The 16,865-nt window shown below is 40.9% G+C and overlaps 1 protein-coding gene across 2 annotated transcripts in view; it reads left to right on the top strand.

The window, feature by feature from the left end:
- MCTP2 (multiple C2 and transmembrane domain containing 2) overlaps positions 1 to 16,865 on the top strand; it is a 240,030-nt gene that overhangs the window by 198,682 nt on the left and 24,483 nt on the right. For both annotated transcript variants that reach the window (XM_043554770.1, XM_043554771.1), the window contains 2 exons: positions 5,173 to 5,295; positions 8,850 to 8,891. In XM_043554770.1, coding sequence (XP_043410705.1) covers positions 5,173 to 5,295; positions 8,850 to 8,891 — 165 coding nt within the window. The remainder of the gene's footprint in view (positions 1 to 5,172; positions 5,296 to 8,849; positions 8,892 to 16,865) is intronic.

Genomic DNA, 16,865 nt, shown 5'->3' on the forward strand with positions numbered 1-16,865 from the left:
TCGGGTTTTCATTTGCTTGTGCTCTCCTTCAGTCCACTTCTGTGCTCTCTGGTGGCCCTGATTGTCCCCAACTTCTTTCCATGTTTCTTCCCCTCAGAAAGAGGGCAAATTTTTCTTTTGAGTTTTAATCAGCTGGTATTATCACTGCGAGCACAGCTGTTCTTGAGGTAAAGGTGCAGAAACATTACAGATCTGATTTCTTCTGCTAAGCTTTGAATTCCCCTGCAAATGACCTTGGGGCAAAGTCTCCTATCTACCTACCAACTATCAGTCTACTAATTATCCTTGGTCTTTTTTGCAAACTTATTTTCAGGGTATTATTATTATTATTTTGCTGAAAAGTGTGTATTTAGGAAATTAACTTTTCATCACAGATATAAGGAATATCCATTGATTTTTAAAATGTTTTGGGGCGCCTGGGTGGCTCAGTCGGTTAAGCGTCCGACTTCGGCTCAGGTCACGATCTCGCGGTCCGTGAGTTCCAGCCCCGCGTCAGGCTCTGGGCTGATGGCTCAGAGCCTGGAGCCTGCTTCCGATTCTGTGTCTCCCTCTCTCTCTGCCCCTCCCCCGTTCATGCTCTGTCTCTCTCTGTCCCAAAAATAAAATAAACGTTAAAAAAAAATTAAAAAAAAAAATAAAATGTTTCTGTTCTTTTTGTAAAGTAAGCTCTACGCTCAACGTGGGGTTTGAACTCACGACTCTGAGATCCAGAGTTGCGTGTCCTACTGACTAAGCAACCAGGGGCCCCTTGAAAAGGTTTCTAAAGGCACTAGTGTCTCACTCTGAAAGAGTTTTGAGCCCTCTGAATTTTTAAATGTGGCTCCCTTTTTGTTGTAAAGCACTTTCCGGTATTACTTAACTATACTTGATAGAGGCAAATCTTACAGCAAATGAGGTGTTTACCTAGCACAACAGCCCTCTAATAGTAGTTGATGTGCAAGTCATTTTGTTAAAGACATTTTATAAATAGCTTTATGATGAAGCAAAGAAACTTAAAATATGCTATTTCCTAATTTTTCCCAATAGTTTCATATCAGCCTCTTTTCACTTGAAGTTATATTTTGCAATATAAGAAAAACAATAAAATTCCACTTATCCAGTAGACATTAAGAACTAGTAACCATTTAGCGTACAGTTAAAACTCCTAATCCTGAAAGAACTTTAAGAACAAGGAAAGGGAAATAGGTAACAATTTGGAAAATTTGTGGCTTTCCCTAGTAATCATTCTACTATTTTTCTCTGCTTTTCTCTATGTTGTTCATATTAAAGCAAAACAAGACATGAAAGTAAAAGAAAGAAACCTTTAAAAAGAAACTGATAGGAATATGTAAATTATAAAACAGTAAATAAAGCTGCTAAAGCACACCAGATTAATAGACTAGAGAAAATCAACAAGATAAAAATACACATTGATTCAAACATTGTTTTTAAAATTCTACACTTACTTATTTTTTAAAGTAGATTTTTTTTAAACATTTATTTATTTTTGAGACAGAGAGAGACAGAGCATGAACGGGGGAGGGGCAGAGAGAGAGGGAGACACAGAATCTGAAACAGGCTCCAGGCTCTGAGCTGTCAGCACAGAGCCCGACGCGGGGCTCGAACTCACGGACCGTGAGATCATGACCTGAGCCGAAGTCGGACGCTTAACCCACCAAGCCACCCAGGCGCCCCTACACTTACTTAAAGAAGTATAGAGATTCAGCCCTAAAAGAACATCTAAGTAACACATAGATTGGAAGGCAAAAAAAAAAAAAAATTGCCATGATTTTCAGTGTATATGATTTTCCACATCAGGTCTCCATGAGGATAGATTTGAGATCTCCTGGGATGTCTGGATGGCGGGCTCAGTCAGTTAAGCCTCTGACTCTTGGTTTCAGCTCAGGTCATGATCTCATGGCTTTGTGGACTCGAGCCCCGTAACTGGCTCTGTGCTGGTAGTACAGAGCCTTCTTGGGATTCTCTTTTTCCCTCTCTTTCTTCCCCTCCCCCACTTGCGCTGACTCTGCGTCTCTCAAAATAAATAAACAAACTTTAAAAAGAAAAGAAATCTCCTACAACTAATAAGAGGGGTCAGGAATAATGTGAACAACATATAAAAATCAGTACTCCTGTGCCCAAAAGTAACTAAAGTATATAAATTTAAAATGCCCCCATTCATAATAGTATCAAAAGTCTTAAGTTACTTAGCAAAATAGTAAAAAAACATATGCAAAGTCAGTATGATGAAAGTAATAAAATATTTTGAGATATTATATAAAAGTCATGAATATATGGAGATATAATCCATATGTTATGGATTATATCCTTATGATTCAGAAAGCCAATATCAAGATATCACTTCTCTCCAAACAAACATACATTCAAGGCTATCCCAATGAAACTGTCACCAAGAATTTTATGGACTGTTACAAGTTGACTCTAAAATACATGTGGAAGGGTAAAGTACGAAGAACTACCCAAGATAAATTTGAAAGTGAGCTAATAGAGACTTGTTCACTCATATGTCATCTGGTTACTAAACTACAGTTAAAGATGTGGTCTTGTAAAGTAGAAATATGTATCAATGGACAGGATTATCGTGTACATAAGTAAACACTCTCCTATGGGAACTTGGTATGGAGCAGAAATGGCAATGGAAAACAGTGAAAACATAGGGACCGGTACCACAATCTGATTGTAAAAGTTGACTATAAGGGAAAAGTTCAAACTGGAAGCTTGTTTCCAATTATAAACCAAAAGACACTTGAGACAAAATAAGAAACACACACATACAATTGTCTTTTGGGAGAAAACATGATGAGATAACTTTATCATGTCAGAGTAGAATATGATTCCTTAAGTAGAACATTGAACATGAAAGGTACAAAATCTGAGATTGCAGATGAATATGTTTGACTACATTAAAAAATAAAACTGCTGTTTCTGCTTAAATTTTCAATGATAAGAGAGTATAATGGATAAATTACAAAACATTCATTTGAACAGGGTACCATATATCAGTTAAAATGAATATAGTGGATTTATACCTACACCATCAACAATCTATGAAACATGCTATTGAATAAAACATTTTAGAATGATCCGAACATTTTGATGTTGTTTATGTTATTTCTAATATAAACCTTCAATGTCCTTAGGCAAAGATTCACATCCATTTTTGGTTGGCTTCTGGAAATGGGAGGAATAGGTTGAGGGAGCAGGTGAAGATCGACAATGGGAAACAATTATCTAACATGTTTTACTTAAAAAAAAAAAAGGAAGAATAATACATAAATTGGAAAGAAAAGTGACAGTACGTTGACAAGACTTCATAGGTGTGGGTGCATGGGGATTAGTTATGTTACTCTATGTAAGTTTTTTTCATTCTTAGAATATTTAGTAATATGACATGAAAAAATTATCCTAGGCATAAAGAATGGAGTATACCAAAATAATGGCATCAAAATAATCCTGTTGCCAGAACCTGAAAATAATATAAAAAGGTTAAATAGATAGCACATGTAACACATGGGCCTCTATGCAAAAACATCTTCAAGTGTTAGCAAATACCATACAAATGTACATTAAAGGACAATTATAGTCCAGTTAAAAAGAGGTTTCTTCCAGAAATACAAGTTTACTTCAATATTAGGCAATTATAAATATAATACACCGTGTTGAGGTTGTAAAATGAAAAGGAAAAAAACCTTCCTTGTTTTAAAAGATAGTAAACCCTCCTCCTTTCCTGATTTTAAAAATAATAAGAAATAAGCCCTCGTTGAAATTGATGTAAGTATTCTTATTTCAAAAATATTTTCCTTTTTCAAATGTTTTCATGGAGGATTCCTGAAATATTTTTAAAATATTAAGAATAATAAGATGAATGCCTGTATGTCAACTTTCTAGTTTAAAAATGATTTATTATATGTGTATTCTTAATGTGAAATGATTTATATAGCTCAGACTAAAGGTCAGCCTCATGCTTGATGATAGAAAAATAGAAGCATTTTCATTAATTTCAAGAGTGAGACCATGATGTCCCTTTCAACAGTTTTATTTAAAATTGTTTAGTTAGTAATAATAAAAGTCCCTTTCAACAGTTTTATTTAAAATTGTTTAGTTAGTAATAATAAAAGTAAGTACACATATTAGAAGGTTACAGATATTAGACAAGAGGAAACAGAAGCAGGTCATTTGTAGATTGTGTGACTATATTCTTAGAACTCCCACCCCCCCAAAAAAAATGAAATGAAAAGCTATTTGAAATAGTATGAAAATTTAGTCATGTTACTAATTTAAAAATTGGTATGTACAAATTATTAGCTTTTAAAGCAAATAATTATCTTCTTGAAACATATAATAGAACACATGATTAAATTCAGAATAGCAACCAAAATATAAGAAGGAAATCTATAATATCTGCAAAAATAAAACTCTAGCATGGTAGAAAATGTTTTCAGTAATTAGTGAAACAATACTGCTTTGGGAGTGGAAGATTTAATATTTAAGATGCAATAATTTGCCTCTTCTAAGTTGATATGTTACGACAGTGACTTTTTCTATGAAATGGTCACAAACTCAGAGGCCGATAGAAACTGGGCAGGTATAGCACAGTTCTAGCCCATCATTTCCTTGTGACCAGCCAGCCTCCAGATTAGAAAATTTCAAGATTTTTAAAGAGACTTTGGCTAGCTGAAGTTTTCCTCTGGCATATTTGGATTTTTAAACATTGGCAGCCAGTTTCAAAAGTCGTCACACTCTGTAGTTCAAGTAAACCTTACTGTTGGCAAAATTTGGTCTGTGGCCGGACTCTGTGAGACCTTGGGTTTTTCCATACTGCTTTACTAAATTCTGGTAAATCTAGGAGCAAAACACTGACTGTGGTTGACAGGGTCACGGGATTTCCAGGTATGGGGCTACTGTATTGTCCATTTCGGAGTGCGACTGGCCAACTTATCTCTATACCTTCTCCATTTTACTTTCGGTTCTAAAACTGTGTTAATTGCGTGCGTGTGTGTGTGTGTGTGTGTGCGCGCGCGCGCACACGCGTGTCCCTGTCTGTAACTGTTCTTCAAAGCTACCATGGACAGAGTGTGCTGGATTTAATTTCCTTAAGTCAATGAGAAGGATTTTAAAATGATTCCCATCCTGATTTCTCAAGCAGTGATTTTTGTCTTGTCCTCCAATCAGGTATTTTTGGTCGCCGTCTGGAATTTTGAACTGTACATGATCCCCCTGGCCTTATTACTCCTCTTCATCTACAATTTCATCATTCTCACAAAAGGGAAGACGGGCAGCATCCAGGACAGCCAGGTGAGCAGAGATTCCAGTAACTGTGACATTTGTCTAGAGAAAGACGTGTGAACAACAGCAAACCACCACCACCAAATCATGGCCCAAGTGCTCTTAGTTTGAGAGACGAGGAGAAACTTGGCACTCACGTTCATGTTCTAGTGGAGGACTTTTATTGGGTGTAACCTGGAGCGTTTCTTCTAGGCTATGTTCCTGAGTCTTGACCTACCTTCTTAGCATGAGGAGGGCCCCCGGGTGCTTGGCCATCATTACCATGCCGGCCGCGGATTTCAATGTGTGCCCATCTGGTTCATTGCAAGGTTACTGTGAATTACCTTCCCATCCACTGAAAAGACGCCTTTGAGGTCTCCTTGAGCTCCTTCAAGACACAGAAGGCATTTGGGAGGCTAACTCAGGCCTTTCCACCCTAACACCCTTTGCAGTTTTTGCCTCTGGCTGAAGTCTTCAGAGCTTTGCCAACTGCCGCGGAAATCAGAGGGCGAGTGGCCGTGGGCACCTCTATTTTGCAGTGTCCAGGACTTATAAATCTCAAGCTTCCCATGGTGTTGAAGGAAGCACCCGCAAGGCCTCTTCTCAAAGACCTACCCCAGCGTCTGCTTGTCATACTTATTCTCTGACTCGGCTTCCCTTATTCCACGTATCCCAGCCCAAAGAATCTTTTCCTGCTCTGGGTTGGCAGGAACTTGTATTTATAGACTTGCTTCCTGGTATTATCTTGGCATCTCAGATTCAAGAACCAAATTTTTAAAACAAATCTAAGAGGGACGCCTAGGTAGCTCATTCAGCTAAGCGTCCGACTTCGGCTCAGGCCATGATCTCACGGTCCATGAGTTCGAGCCCCGCGTCAGGCTCTCTGCTGACAGCTCAGAACCATGACCTCGCTTCAGATTCTGTGTCCCCCTCTCTCTCTGCCCCATCCCCTGCTTTCACTCTGCCTCCCTCTTTCCCTCTCTCAAAAATAAACATTAAAAAAATAAACAGAAATCTAAGATCCTGAGACATGATAATAAAATATCTTCACATTGGGTTTTTCCAGACTCAAAAGCTGACCAACTTCGCCCACTTTTCCTCACAATGCTATTATTTTTTTTTAAATGTCTGAAATAATGGATAGTAAAAGGATGTGTTGCTGTCATTTGGGATAGAAGGGAAGTAGAGAAAAGAGTGTTTAGGCAGGGAGCAGAAACATCAAGCAAATTCAGAATTCTATTCTGTTTGATATTTGATTGTTTAATGCAATAGCCACGGGCATGTATCAATAATGAGGGGCCTAAAGAGGCTAGAAAAAACTAATAAGTAAATAGCTTTAAAGTACAGGATTGCTTAAGGACTAAGCTTCACAGAGGTGCAGATGAAGGGAATTTTCAGAGAAACATCTTTAGTGAAAAGTGCTGTCAACTAACATTTTTACAATTTCTTTTTTATTTAATTAAATTAAATTAAATAATTAATTTGTTAAGGTTTATTCATTTTTTATACTTCCAGAAGTGTTCTTTTTTTTAAAATTTACATCCAAGTTAGTTGGCATATAACACTTTTACAATTTCTGTAAATGTAGATTTACTTTTCAGCTACATCTATGGTATGTGTGTTTATAGCTTGTGTGTGTGTGTGTGCGCGCGCATGCGTGCAGAAATGTGTATGTATTCGTAGGCAGGTGTCTATGCACGTACATATGGGTACATAAGTATACATAAGTGCATGTGCATATAAATGTGTGTGTATATAAAATCTTTTTAATTTACAGAACATTTTCAAATTTGTTACCTATTTTTTTAAGTTTATTTTGAGAGAGAGAGAGAGTACGTGTGTGTGTGCGTGTGTGTGTGTGTGTGTGTGTGTGAGCGGGGAAGGGGAAGGGGAAGGCAAGAGAAGGGAAGAGAGAATCCCAAGCATGTTCCATGCTGTCAGCACAGAACCCGACATGGGGCGCGACCTCACGAACCGTGGGATCATAACCTGAGCTGAAATCAGGAGTTGGACGCTTAACCGACCGCACCACTGAGGCACTCCAAATTTGTTGCCTATTTGAATCGTGATAACATAACCACGGAGGAGGCAAGGATTACTATTTTTACTCTATACTTGAGGGAACTAAACCCCAGAGTGGCAAAGTGATTTGCTCAAGGTCACACGGCAGAAAGTGCTGGAACAGTGTCTTAAGCTGAAGACTTTGTCCCAGGCTGAAGACTTCTAACTCCTAATCACAATGTTTTTCCTCCCACAATGTGTTTTTATTGCATGTGTTTTTACCCATTTGCTTTCACGAAATGTGTACCACCGACGGTGAACAGGTGAGTTCTCCAGCCATCAGCGGACTGTCACACATTGCGAGCTGCCGCTCAGGGGAATTCTGGGGGTAATACAGTACCAGTCCTGGAGAAATTGCCTGGTAACTGCTCAGCGGTTTTATGGCGGCTAGCAGAGGACTTTGGATACTTCAGAGTTACTCTTTTTTTTTAAGAACGTGAGAGTGACAATTCTGTTTCCTACTGGAACAGTGGCATCTAAACAGCACGCCTGACCTTTGCAAGGTGGTTGAGCAGAAAGGTAAGCGTTCAAGCTCAAAAGCCTGGTTTTCTACTCCCCAACGTTTTGTCTGAGCTGCCGAACCCACTGGACTGGGTACCAACATATGTTGACTTTTAAATATTGCAGTGTTGGGATTACAACTTATCTACTAAATAGCCAAGATTTTTTTTAAGTTTATTTATTTTGAGAGAGAGAGAACGAGCGCACGAGAGAGAGGGAGGAGAGGGAATCCCAGGGAAGCTCCACACCATCAGTGCAGAGGCCCACGTGAGGCTCAAACTCCAGAACCGTGAGATCATGACCTGAGCCGAAATCAAGAGTTGGACTCTTGACCAACTTAAGCCACCCAGGCGCCCCAAGCCGAGATGGCTAGACCAATCTGAACAAGCCTGTTCCCGGCACCTGGTGCTTCGGCCCCCGAACAAAAGCCAGGTGCCTGTTAGTCCCAGTCAGAGCCTAAGTGTCCTTCCCTCACCTGCCCTCAACCCCCCTCCCCAAATCACAAGGAAAACAATAATAATGCACAGAAACCTGTAACTTATTCTTGAGATTGATTATATTCAGACTAATGCATTTCCTACTGTCTAATGTTTCAGTAATGGCCCCAAAGGAAAAGAGCAGTCATTACAACAATGAGCCTAGCACAAACCGAGTACGGTGTTCTCAGCCTTAACGTAGCAGTTGGCTCATTTGTCAGAATAAGAACCAACTGTTTACAGAAAGTACAGCTTGGCAATGCAGTTTGAAAGCTGGGTGCCTTCAAAGGGCACTCGCCTAATAGCTTTATTTAGAGTTAAGTTTTACGTAGATTATGCATCCTGTTTTATAGTCTTGCCACAGTGTCCCTGAACTTTCAAACCACTATTTTTTCCAAGAGGTTATAACGTATTCAAAAAAAAAAAAAAAAAACACTAGCGCGTCAATTATGTAGAAAACCTTACAAAGTGTGTACGGGTTTAACTTGCATTTGATCGTTTCAGTGGGTGTCATATTAACAAATTGTGGTTTTTTTTTCCTTTCAGGACAGCACAGACGTAGACGAAGAGGAGTATGACGATGACAAGGTACGTGTGCTCAGGAAAGCTCGCGAAAGGAAACGTTCGTGTCGTCCGCAGATGGCATTTTACCTGGTTGAGTGAAACCCTGTTTGAAAAATTTATTTATCTGTTTGTTTGTTTGTTTGTTGGCATTATGGAGTTTCCGGGATAGGAATGTTTTTGTAATTTATAAAGGATATCGGTTTTTAAAGATCTTAGTAAGGGAGGATATAAAACGGGTAAAATATAAGGGAAAACGGAGATATTATACAAAGCGTACCTATAGGAGGCTTGTCATTTGATGCGAGTGAAGGTGAGCCTTCCCCTGGTGTATAAAAGGTACATAAAAGGTAGTCTAGAAAGTCCAAAGTAAATCAAGTGAAACCGCTGTTCCTTTAGCCTCCTGTCTGTGCTCCGTGGGGTGGTCACCCACTTTGGAGCCTGTCACTTTCCCAGCTGTTGCTGGCAGTGTTTTCAGCTATATGTCTGTGTACATCTGTCCTTTTCCTTCTCCTGGGAGAATCTCTCAAATCGGCTGCTTTTGTTGTCATTACGCTTTCAGACAAACCTTCTGGAATATAATGAAAAAAAAAAAAAAAAGTGAAATGCCAAATGAGATGCGACCGGCTTAATCGACTTCCAGCCCCCTAGAACCTGTGGGTGTATGGGGTTTGCGAGGGGAGCGCCTGGGAGGCTTGCGGGAGGGGGGAAGGGGGCAAACGGGGGAATCTTAAGAGTTAAGTATCCAGTATAAAATGCCCAGAAGATAGCAGCGAATTAAACCCTGGCTCCGTGACACAGACAGCCTTAAAATTAATTGGGCAAGCCAGATGGTTTTGCCCATTTGAAACAACTTGGGTGGGTTACAAAGCAAATCTTGTTTGTTGTGCTAAAATGATCGCTAATAGCAAAATGATAAAATACAGTAGAATGTGTTTTAAACGGAAGTGACTCGTTCCAGAACAGGGTCACGCAGACGCAACTTTCTTCTCGACCGATTGATGTGAGTTGCTTCCGACTGATGTGACTCCTTGAGCGCGAAAAAGTTGTAGCCAGGCTAACATGCGTGCTGGTGGGATGTTTCGTCAAACACAAACACAAGCACTAATGAAATTGTTTTAAACCTTTACTAAGCAGAATTCTAAAATTTGATTTACCAAGGCTGGGAAGTGGGGAAGATGTCCTTCTGTTTGGCTCTGTTGAAATGAGCCCTCCGTAGAAGAGGGAGTCATCTACCCTTTAGAGATAATCGTGACCATGTGTCTGTGGCCCATCTGCGGAGGGCATCCAACAAGAAGGCAATGAATGAGAAAGTGGGGTTCAGTATACTGGCAGGCAACATATCCAGGCCGTGGTTGTCACAATGCGCCCGTCTACTCAGGTGCCCCAAGGATTGTCTGCGGGGGTCTGGGAGTCTGGAGGTAGAGCCAGTTGGGCTGTCCTTCAGGCCTTTCTGGGCAAGGACAACTGAGTTGGAACCATTGCATCTACATGGAAGAGCCTTGGAGCTCTTGCAATTTACCCAGGCGTGGCCCTCCCCACGGCAGATGGGCCAAACCCGATCCGCACAGAGGGTGTTGGCATCACGACGTTCCCCATTTCCTTCGGGGCGAGTCTGTTCTAGAGATGCGTTGATTGTCGTATTTTCACAGCACCTTTAAGAGCCATAGCACGGCCATGCGTGTTTGCTTCCTCAATTTTATATGTCTATGATATCATCCAGAGGAATAAATCTAAAATGAAGTTTTGACTTCTCTCTATGCCCCTTCTGCTTAACACAACCCTTCACCTGTTAGGGAGACTGGCGAGCTTTGCGGTCCTTATCAGTATCTTTCCACTCGCACTTTGCTACGAGAGCTGTAAAGTACGGAGGGATTTTCAGCTTCAAGACTTCTGGAGCCCGCATCATCCACATATATTACAGTCCATCCTTTCTTCGCCTACAGCAAGCTTCCACAACTGAGATGTGCTCCTCAGAGACCTGCCCACACAGGCACCGGGCTGTTGCCCTCCACAGTGTGCTGTTTCCAGGGGCTTGTCCACAGAGCCCTTCTGGCTTCTGTTGCATGTTAGACGTGACAGACCAGGCTTCTGGGAACTGTAACACACCCAGTGAGCGATGAGCTGTTTACAAATTATAAACACACAGCCGTTTCCTTCCAAACCAGAAGAACAGAGGAAACTCCTTTCTATCCAAACTATCCATCTTGAAAGTGACACTCCTTAATTGCCAGCGCCCCTTCCCACCAAATACCATCACGGGCGACTGTGGAAGATGAAAGCACGTCAGGGCCCCTCGGCAGAGTTTCCTCAGGAGATGGGCACATTCCCGTCTTCTGCCTGTCTCTGATGCACCGACCAGGATGTGGTCTGGGGTCTGTCATACGTTTATTGTCTGGAGGGGGGATTGTTGTAAAATGACATCACTATAGCCTCTTGTGCCTTCTAGTTGTCAGACGTCCGTGGGGGTGACCCGTATTAGAAGCCAAATGAGACTGCACGATTTTGTCTCCCTTTGTGTGGGGGGGAGGAGAGGGGGGGCTTTCAGAAATAACCTAGAACCTTCAGGTGACTAGTTTTTTGGCTTTTAGGAAACTAAAGGTACAGACTAAACTTTGAAGAGAGGAAATCTTTCTTATTCCTGATGGCCCACGCGAGAAATTGCTTGTTACAAGTATAGTTTGCTGGGGACCCCTGAACAAACAGAGAATGGCTAAGTTCAGCCAACAGCAATCAGCTGACATTTCTGATTTCTATTAGATTCCATATGTGGAATTCTTCTATGTGGACCTTATTTGTACGGATGGATTACAATGAAAATTGCATTAATTTTCTGCACAGTAAAGGTCAGTAATTGAAGCATGAACCAAGAAACTATTGTGTAAAATGCTGTATCCCATACTTAGGAAAGGTCACGCAAAGCAATAATATCTTGTTTTCATTGCGGAAGGTATAAATACTTGCATTAGAGTTTCTTTCTTTTTCCAGCCCAACAAATGCTTACATAGAATATTCAGCAGTTACTAATAACATCAGCAAGAAGAAATCATAAGGGCACGTAACAATAAGAAAACCCAAAAACACAAAAAACAACAAAAAAAAAAAACCAACCAAAACCCTGTCTGTTGCTATCATAAAGAATCTGTGCTGTGATGTCTGCACTGTGAGTTGGTGTGCTTTTAACTCGGCTGTCAGAAATAGGACTTGAATGATTTGTTCTAGAATTATCGATGAGTGAACAATTGTCTTACAGTGTTTGGCGGGGAGGGGGGGGATGTCGCCGCTGCGTGTCAGTAACAGGTGAAAAACAGATACGGATGTTTTTAAGAAAATAAACATCTAGGGGCACCTGGGTGGCTCAGTTGGTTAAGTGTCTGACTTTGGCTCAGGTCATGATCTCACAGCTCATGAGTTCGAGCCCCACATCGGGCTCTGTGCTGACAAGCTCAGAGCCTGGAGCCTGCTTCCGATTCTGTGTCTCCCTCTCTCCCTCCTGCTCACACTCTGTCGCTCTCAAAAATAAACATTAAAAAACTTTTTTCAAAAAAAATATAACTATAGGGGTGCCTGGGTCAGTTGGTTGAGTGTCCAACTCTTGATTTCAGCTCAGGTCATGATCCCAGGGTCATGGAATTGAGCCCTGCATTGGGCTCCACATGACCATGGAACCAGCTTGGGAGTCTCTCTCCCTCTGCCCCTCTCCTCTGCGCTCGCTCTCTCTCTCTCTCTCTCTCTCTCTCCCTCTCTCTCTAAAATAAAAATAAAATTAAAAAAACTAAAAAGTAAACATCTAATACATTTTTATGGATCCGTTGTGGACCATTTTACCATGTAAGGATGCAAATGAATATGATATCTCTACCCTTTATTCACAAATTAGGATGTCGTCGTTAAAATTTAAGTCCATTTTAAACCATCAGTTTCGGTGTTTAACATGGTTTCCATTCTCCAAACTGATTAGTCCACTCATCCCAGGCAGAGCCTTCTTTTTATTATTATTATTATTTTTTAATGTGTATTTATTTTTGAGAGAGATAGAGACAGAGTGTGAGCAGGGGAGGGCAGAGAGGGAAGGAGGCACAGAATCAGAAGCAGGCTCCAGGCTCCCCGCTGTCAGCACAGAGCCCGATGCGGGGCTCGAACTCAGAAGCTGTGAGATCATGACCTGAGCCCAAGTCGGACACTTAACCAACTGAGCCACCCAGGCGCCCCCCAGGCAGAACCTTCTTAAGTAGAGGAGCATGTGGCATACATATTTCAAGCAGTTCTTGCTGGCATTGAACCTGCACAGTCCTTCGGATGAGTGGGCTAGGCCCACTATGCCCCATTCATTATGTTTTCTTATTCTAGACAGAAAAATAAAGATCTATCTCATCCCAACTATAGTACTTCCTAAAGGGGAGACCGTCATGCTTGGAGGAAGTTTATTTTACAGTCTCACAGCGAGAGTAGTTTTGCTTGGGATTCCTTTGCGCCTTCTTATGAATGCTCCAAACACAGCAAATTAGTTTGATTAGTGATTATTTTTTATCCTAGTGACAGAACAGTGGTACTATGAAATGATAAAGTATGGCATTTTTAAGAAAACCCAAAGCCAGACAGTATCTTTGAAAGGTTAGCAACAGTTTAATACACACACATACCCACCCTTTCAGGGCATATGCGATTTATACGCGGGGCAAATTGCAGAGGACCTGTTTAAGGATGATTTTCAGGGAAATAAAGTCAATGGTTGCTCTAATTTAACTCCTTTTAATTTGATTTAATGTGATTTTTAGTGATGAAGTGATTTAATTGCTACCATTTCTACCAGACCATCTTACTTTCAAGACTTTAATATTAAAATGGATTCCAGCCAAATCTTAATGATCAGTTTACGCATGTTTTGAATGAGAAGGGATTGGCTTCCCTATTTCCAGCAGTCTTTTCCCTGACACGCTGACTTGCTCGGATTTTTCTTTTAAAAATCAAACCCCCCATTCTTCATTACTTTTTGAGGTCATCCAAAAATCGGATCTTTTTTCTTAAAAAAAATTAATGTTTATTTTTGAGAGAGAGACAGAGTGTGAGCGGGGGAGGGGCAGAGAGAGAGGGAGACACAGAATCGAAAGCAGGCTCCAAGCTCTGAGCGGTCAGCCCAGAGCCTGACGCGGGGCTCGAACTCACAAACCACGAGATCATGACCTGAGCTGAAGTCGGACGCTTAACCGACTGAGCCGCCCAGGCGCCCCTGATCTGACCTTTTGAAGCATTACTCGTCACACTACTATCAGTCTCACTAATATTCCTAGTGCTTATGTATTTTCTATGTGATTTCTACTGTAAGGATTATACTTGCTCAGGATGTTATTCCCAATATTGTGAAATATGATAGACTGTAAATTAGATGGATTGTCTATCCATCTATTACCTTACGTGCTCTAACAGAATGAAGTCAGAGACTCTGTCTTTATGGACTACTGTGTCTGGATATTTAATTTCTCATTGCCTAAAATTATTACATCATGCTAATTAGAGTACATTGGACATTGTATCTCAGTCATCCACCAGTCATTGTTTTTCTGAGGATAGTAGCTGTTCCTCGGCTTTCCTAATGAAACCCCATCTGTTTTTGTGGTTTGCCCTAAATCCGGACTATCCGGTGAGTTTACAAGATAATTGATAGCAAGGCGAATATATCTCTCTTTTCCTCAAGGGAAAAAGTAATAATTTCTAGGAAGTAATAAATGACACAAAAGTAATAATATTATTTCGAGTAAGTATTAGTTAAATAATTATACTTATACAAATACGAATAGGGGCACCTGGATGGCTCAGGTTAAGCGTCCAACTCTTGATTTCAGCTCAGGTCATGCTCTCATGGTCCGTGGGTTCAAGCCCTGCATCGGGCTCTGTGCTGACAGCTTGGAGCCTGGAACCTGCTTGCGATTCTGTCTCTCCCTCTCTCTCTGCCCCTCCCCTGTTCGCGCACACTCGTGTGCTCTCTCTCTCTCTCTCTCTCAAAATAAATAAGTAAACTTTAAAAGATAATATTGGTAGAGTGTTTACAATGTACAGACTGTGTTTATATATTTGAGCCCATTCAGTACTCAGACCATTACATTTGGTATTAATTCCCCCATCTACAAATTAAGAGAAATTTTAACTAGATAGGATAGTAACACAAATCCAGTGCTTCTAAATCAGGTTTATTTTTGACCCTGCCACACGGTCAGGCAGGAAACCTGTCATTAATGTATCGGTTCATTTTTCTGCATTGTTTTACATTTGTGGAGTGTTTTCTCCCATGTCGAGCCCCTATCGGTACAAAGATTGAAACTATAAACATGGTGCTCTAAGTAAATAATCAGTATAGTGCGATGGCTTCTTTCATTAACGTTGGCACGTTATGTCGGGCAGTGAAGCAAAATGGAAGGCACCCACACAAGCAAAATCAACAACTGCCAAGCATTGTGTGTTTACCTACAGTAGTGACAGAAGGCTGCCTCAGTACTTCTAGAAAACCACTAGCCCTGTTTGCCTTGGGATGGTATTTGTGGCGTCCGTCCGTTGGCTCGGAGAAGCTTCATGAAATAAATCTTCCTGAGCTCCACATTCCAAATCGTCATTTTAGACTGTTGCCGACTGTTCCTTTGTGTCTTATCACCACCTTCCTCTTGATGATGCTCATCCTTTTCCTTTTTCCAGCAGTGGGGTTCTTTTCACACGCCAAAGAAACGTGCTGGTAGCTCCCAGTCAGCGTGTAAGCACTTTGTGTAATGAACAGACATCTCCCCAGTGAAACAGCATACACCTTGGAGTTGACTGTGTGCGTGCGCGAGTTCACACACGTTTGTGCACGTGCACGCACACGCACTCGACATCTCATGGGAAGAAATCCTAAAGACAGTTCCCAGTGCAGTAAGCCAGACTTCCCAAAGAATAATTTTTAATCTCATGTATCAGAAATATTGCTTCTGATTCTTTGTTATGACAGATGCTGAGGTTTTTTTTTTTTTTTTTTCTTTTTCATGCTAAATGCCACTCAGTCTGTTTCTGGTGTTTATAATTCTCCAAGCTTTCAAATTACAGGCTTTTAATATTCCATAGGATAAAACAGACCAAATACACTCCCATGGAAAGTTCGAAGTTATATTTTTGTGTCTCTGCTCTAGATGGCTGCAATTATTGGAAAGATCTTGAGATGGAATTTTGCATTGGTCGCTTTTGGGAATGCTTCCCATCCTGCGACACATACTACTCAGTTTTTAAACACGTCAGAAGGATTTTTTTTCTGACATGGTCAATTTTCAGGACTATCTCCCTGGTTTGGCTTAGGTAATTAATGGAGAAGTGAGGATTTTTTTTTTTTCCCAACATCAGAACATGTGGGAGAGAGTTAACGTAACACACTGATTATATAATTAATTCTGAGTTGTAAATTCATTTTGATGGTGTGAATTCTCTCCCAGAGGCTCAAAGCTAGTTCATTGCACCTACAGGGCCATAGTCATTGGAGACGTGGGGGGAGACGACAAGGCCTGAAGAGGGATGAATTTGCCTCCTGATTTGTTTTTGGTTTTGCTTTGAAAGGAAGCACATGATTTGTCCTGAATTCAACTGATGACAGAACTTAGCCAAAGGACTTCGGTTTTGCTTTTTCACCGTGGAAAAATGGCAATCTTACATTCATCTCCATATGATAATACACATTTTTAGGTCACACGCTTGGCATTTTTCTTACCATGAGCGCCGCTCTTTCTTTATAGGGCATAAGAAAACAGAGGAACCTTATGAAATTTGAATTCTGTGTCTGGAAAGTTCCATGCTGTCATCTCTTCCATCATATTGTGACACGGGCTTTGTCATAGAGGAGACCCTAAATCATACGAGTTGACTTACGCCTCCCTGATTTTTCAAGTTTGTAGTAAGAAATACAATCCGTTCTTTCTCAGGTGTAGGGATGGCAGAGTCAAGTGCGTGTGGAGACACAGTTATTTGGTGCATTTGCTTAACGACACT

Source organism: Prionailurus bengalensis, chromosome B3 (genome assembly GCF_016509475.1).
Source record: "Prionailurus bengalensis isolate Pbe53 chromosome B3, Fcat_Pben_1.1_paternal_pri, whole genome shotgun sequence".
Taxonomy (NCBI): domain Eukaryota; kingdom Metazoa; phylum Chordata; class Mammalia; order Carnivora; family Felidae; genus Prionailurus; species Prionailurus bengalensis.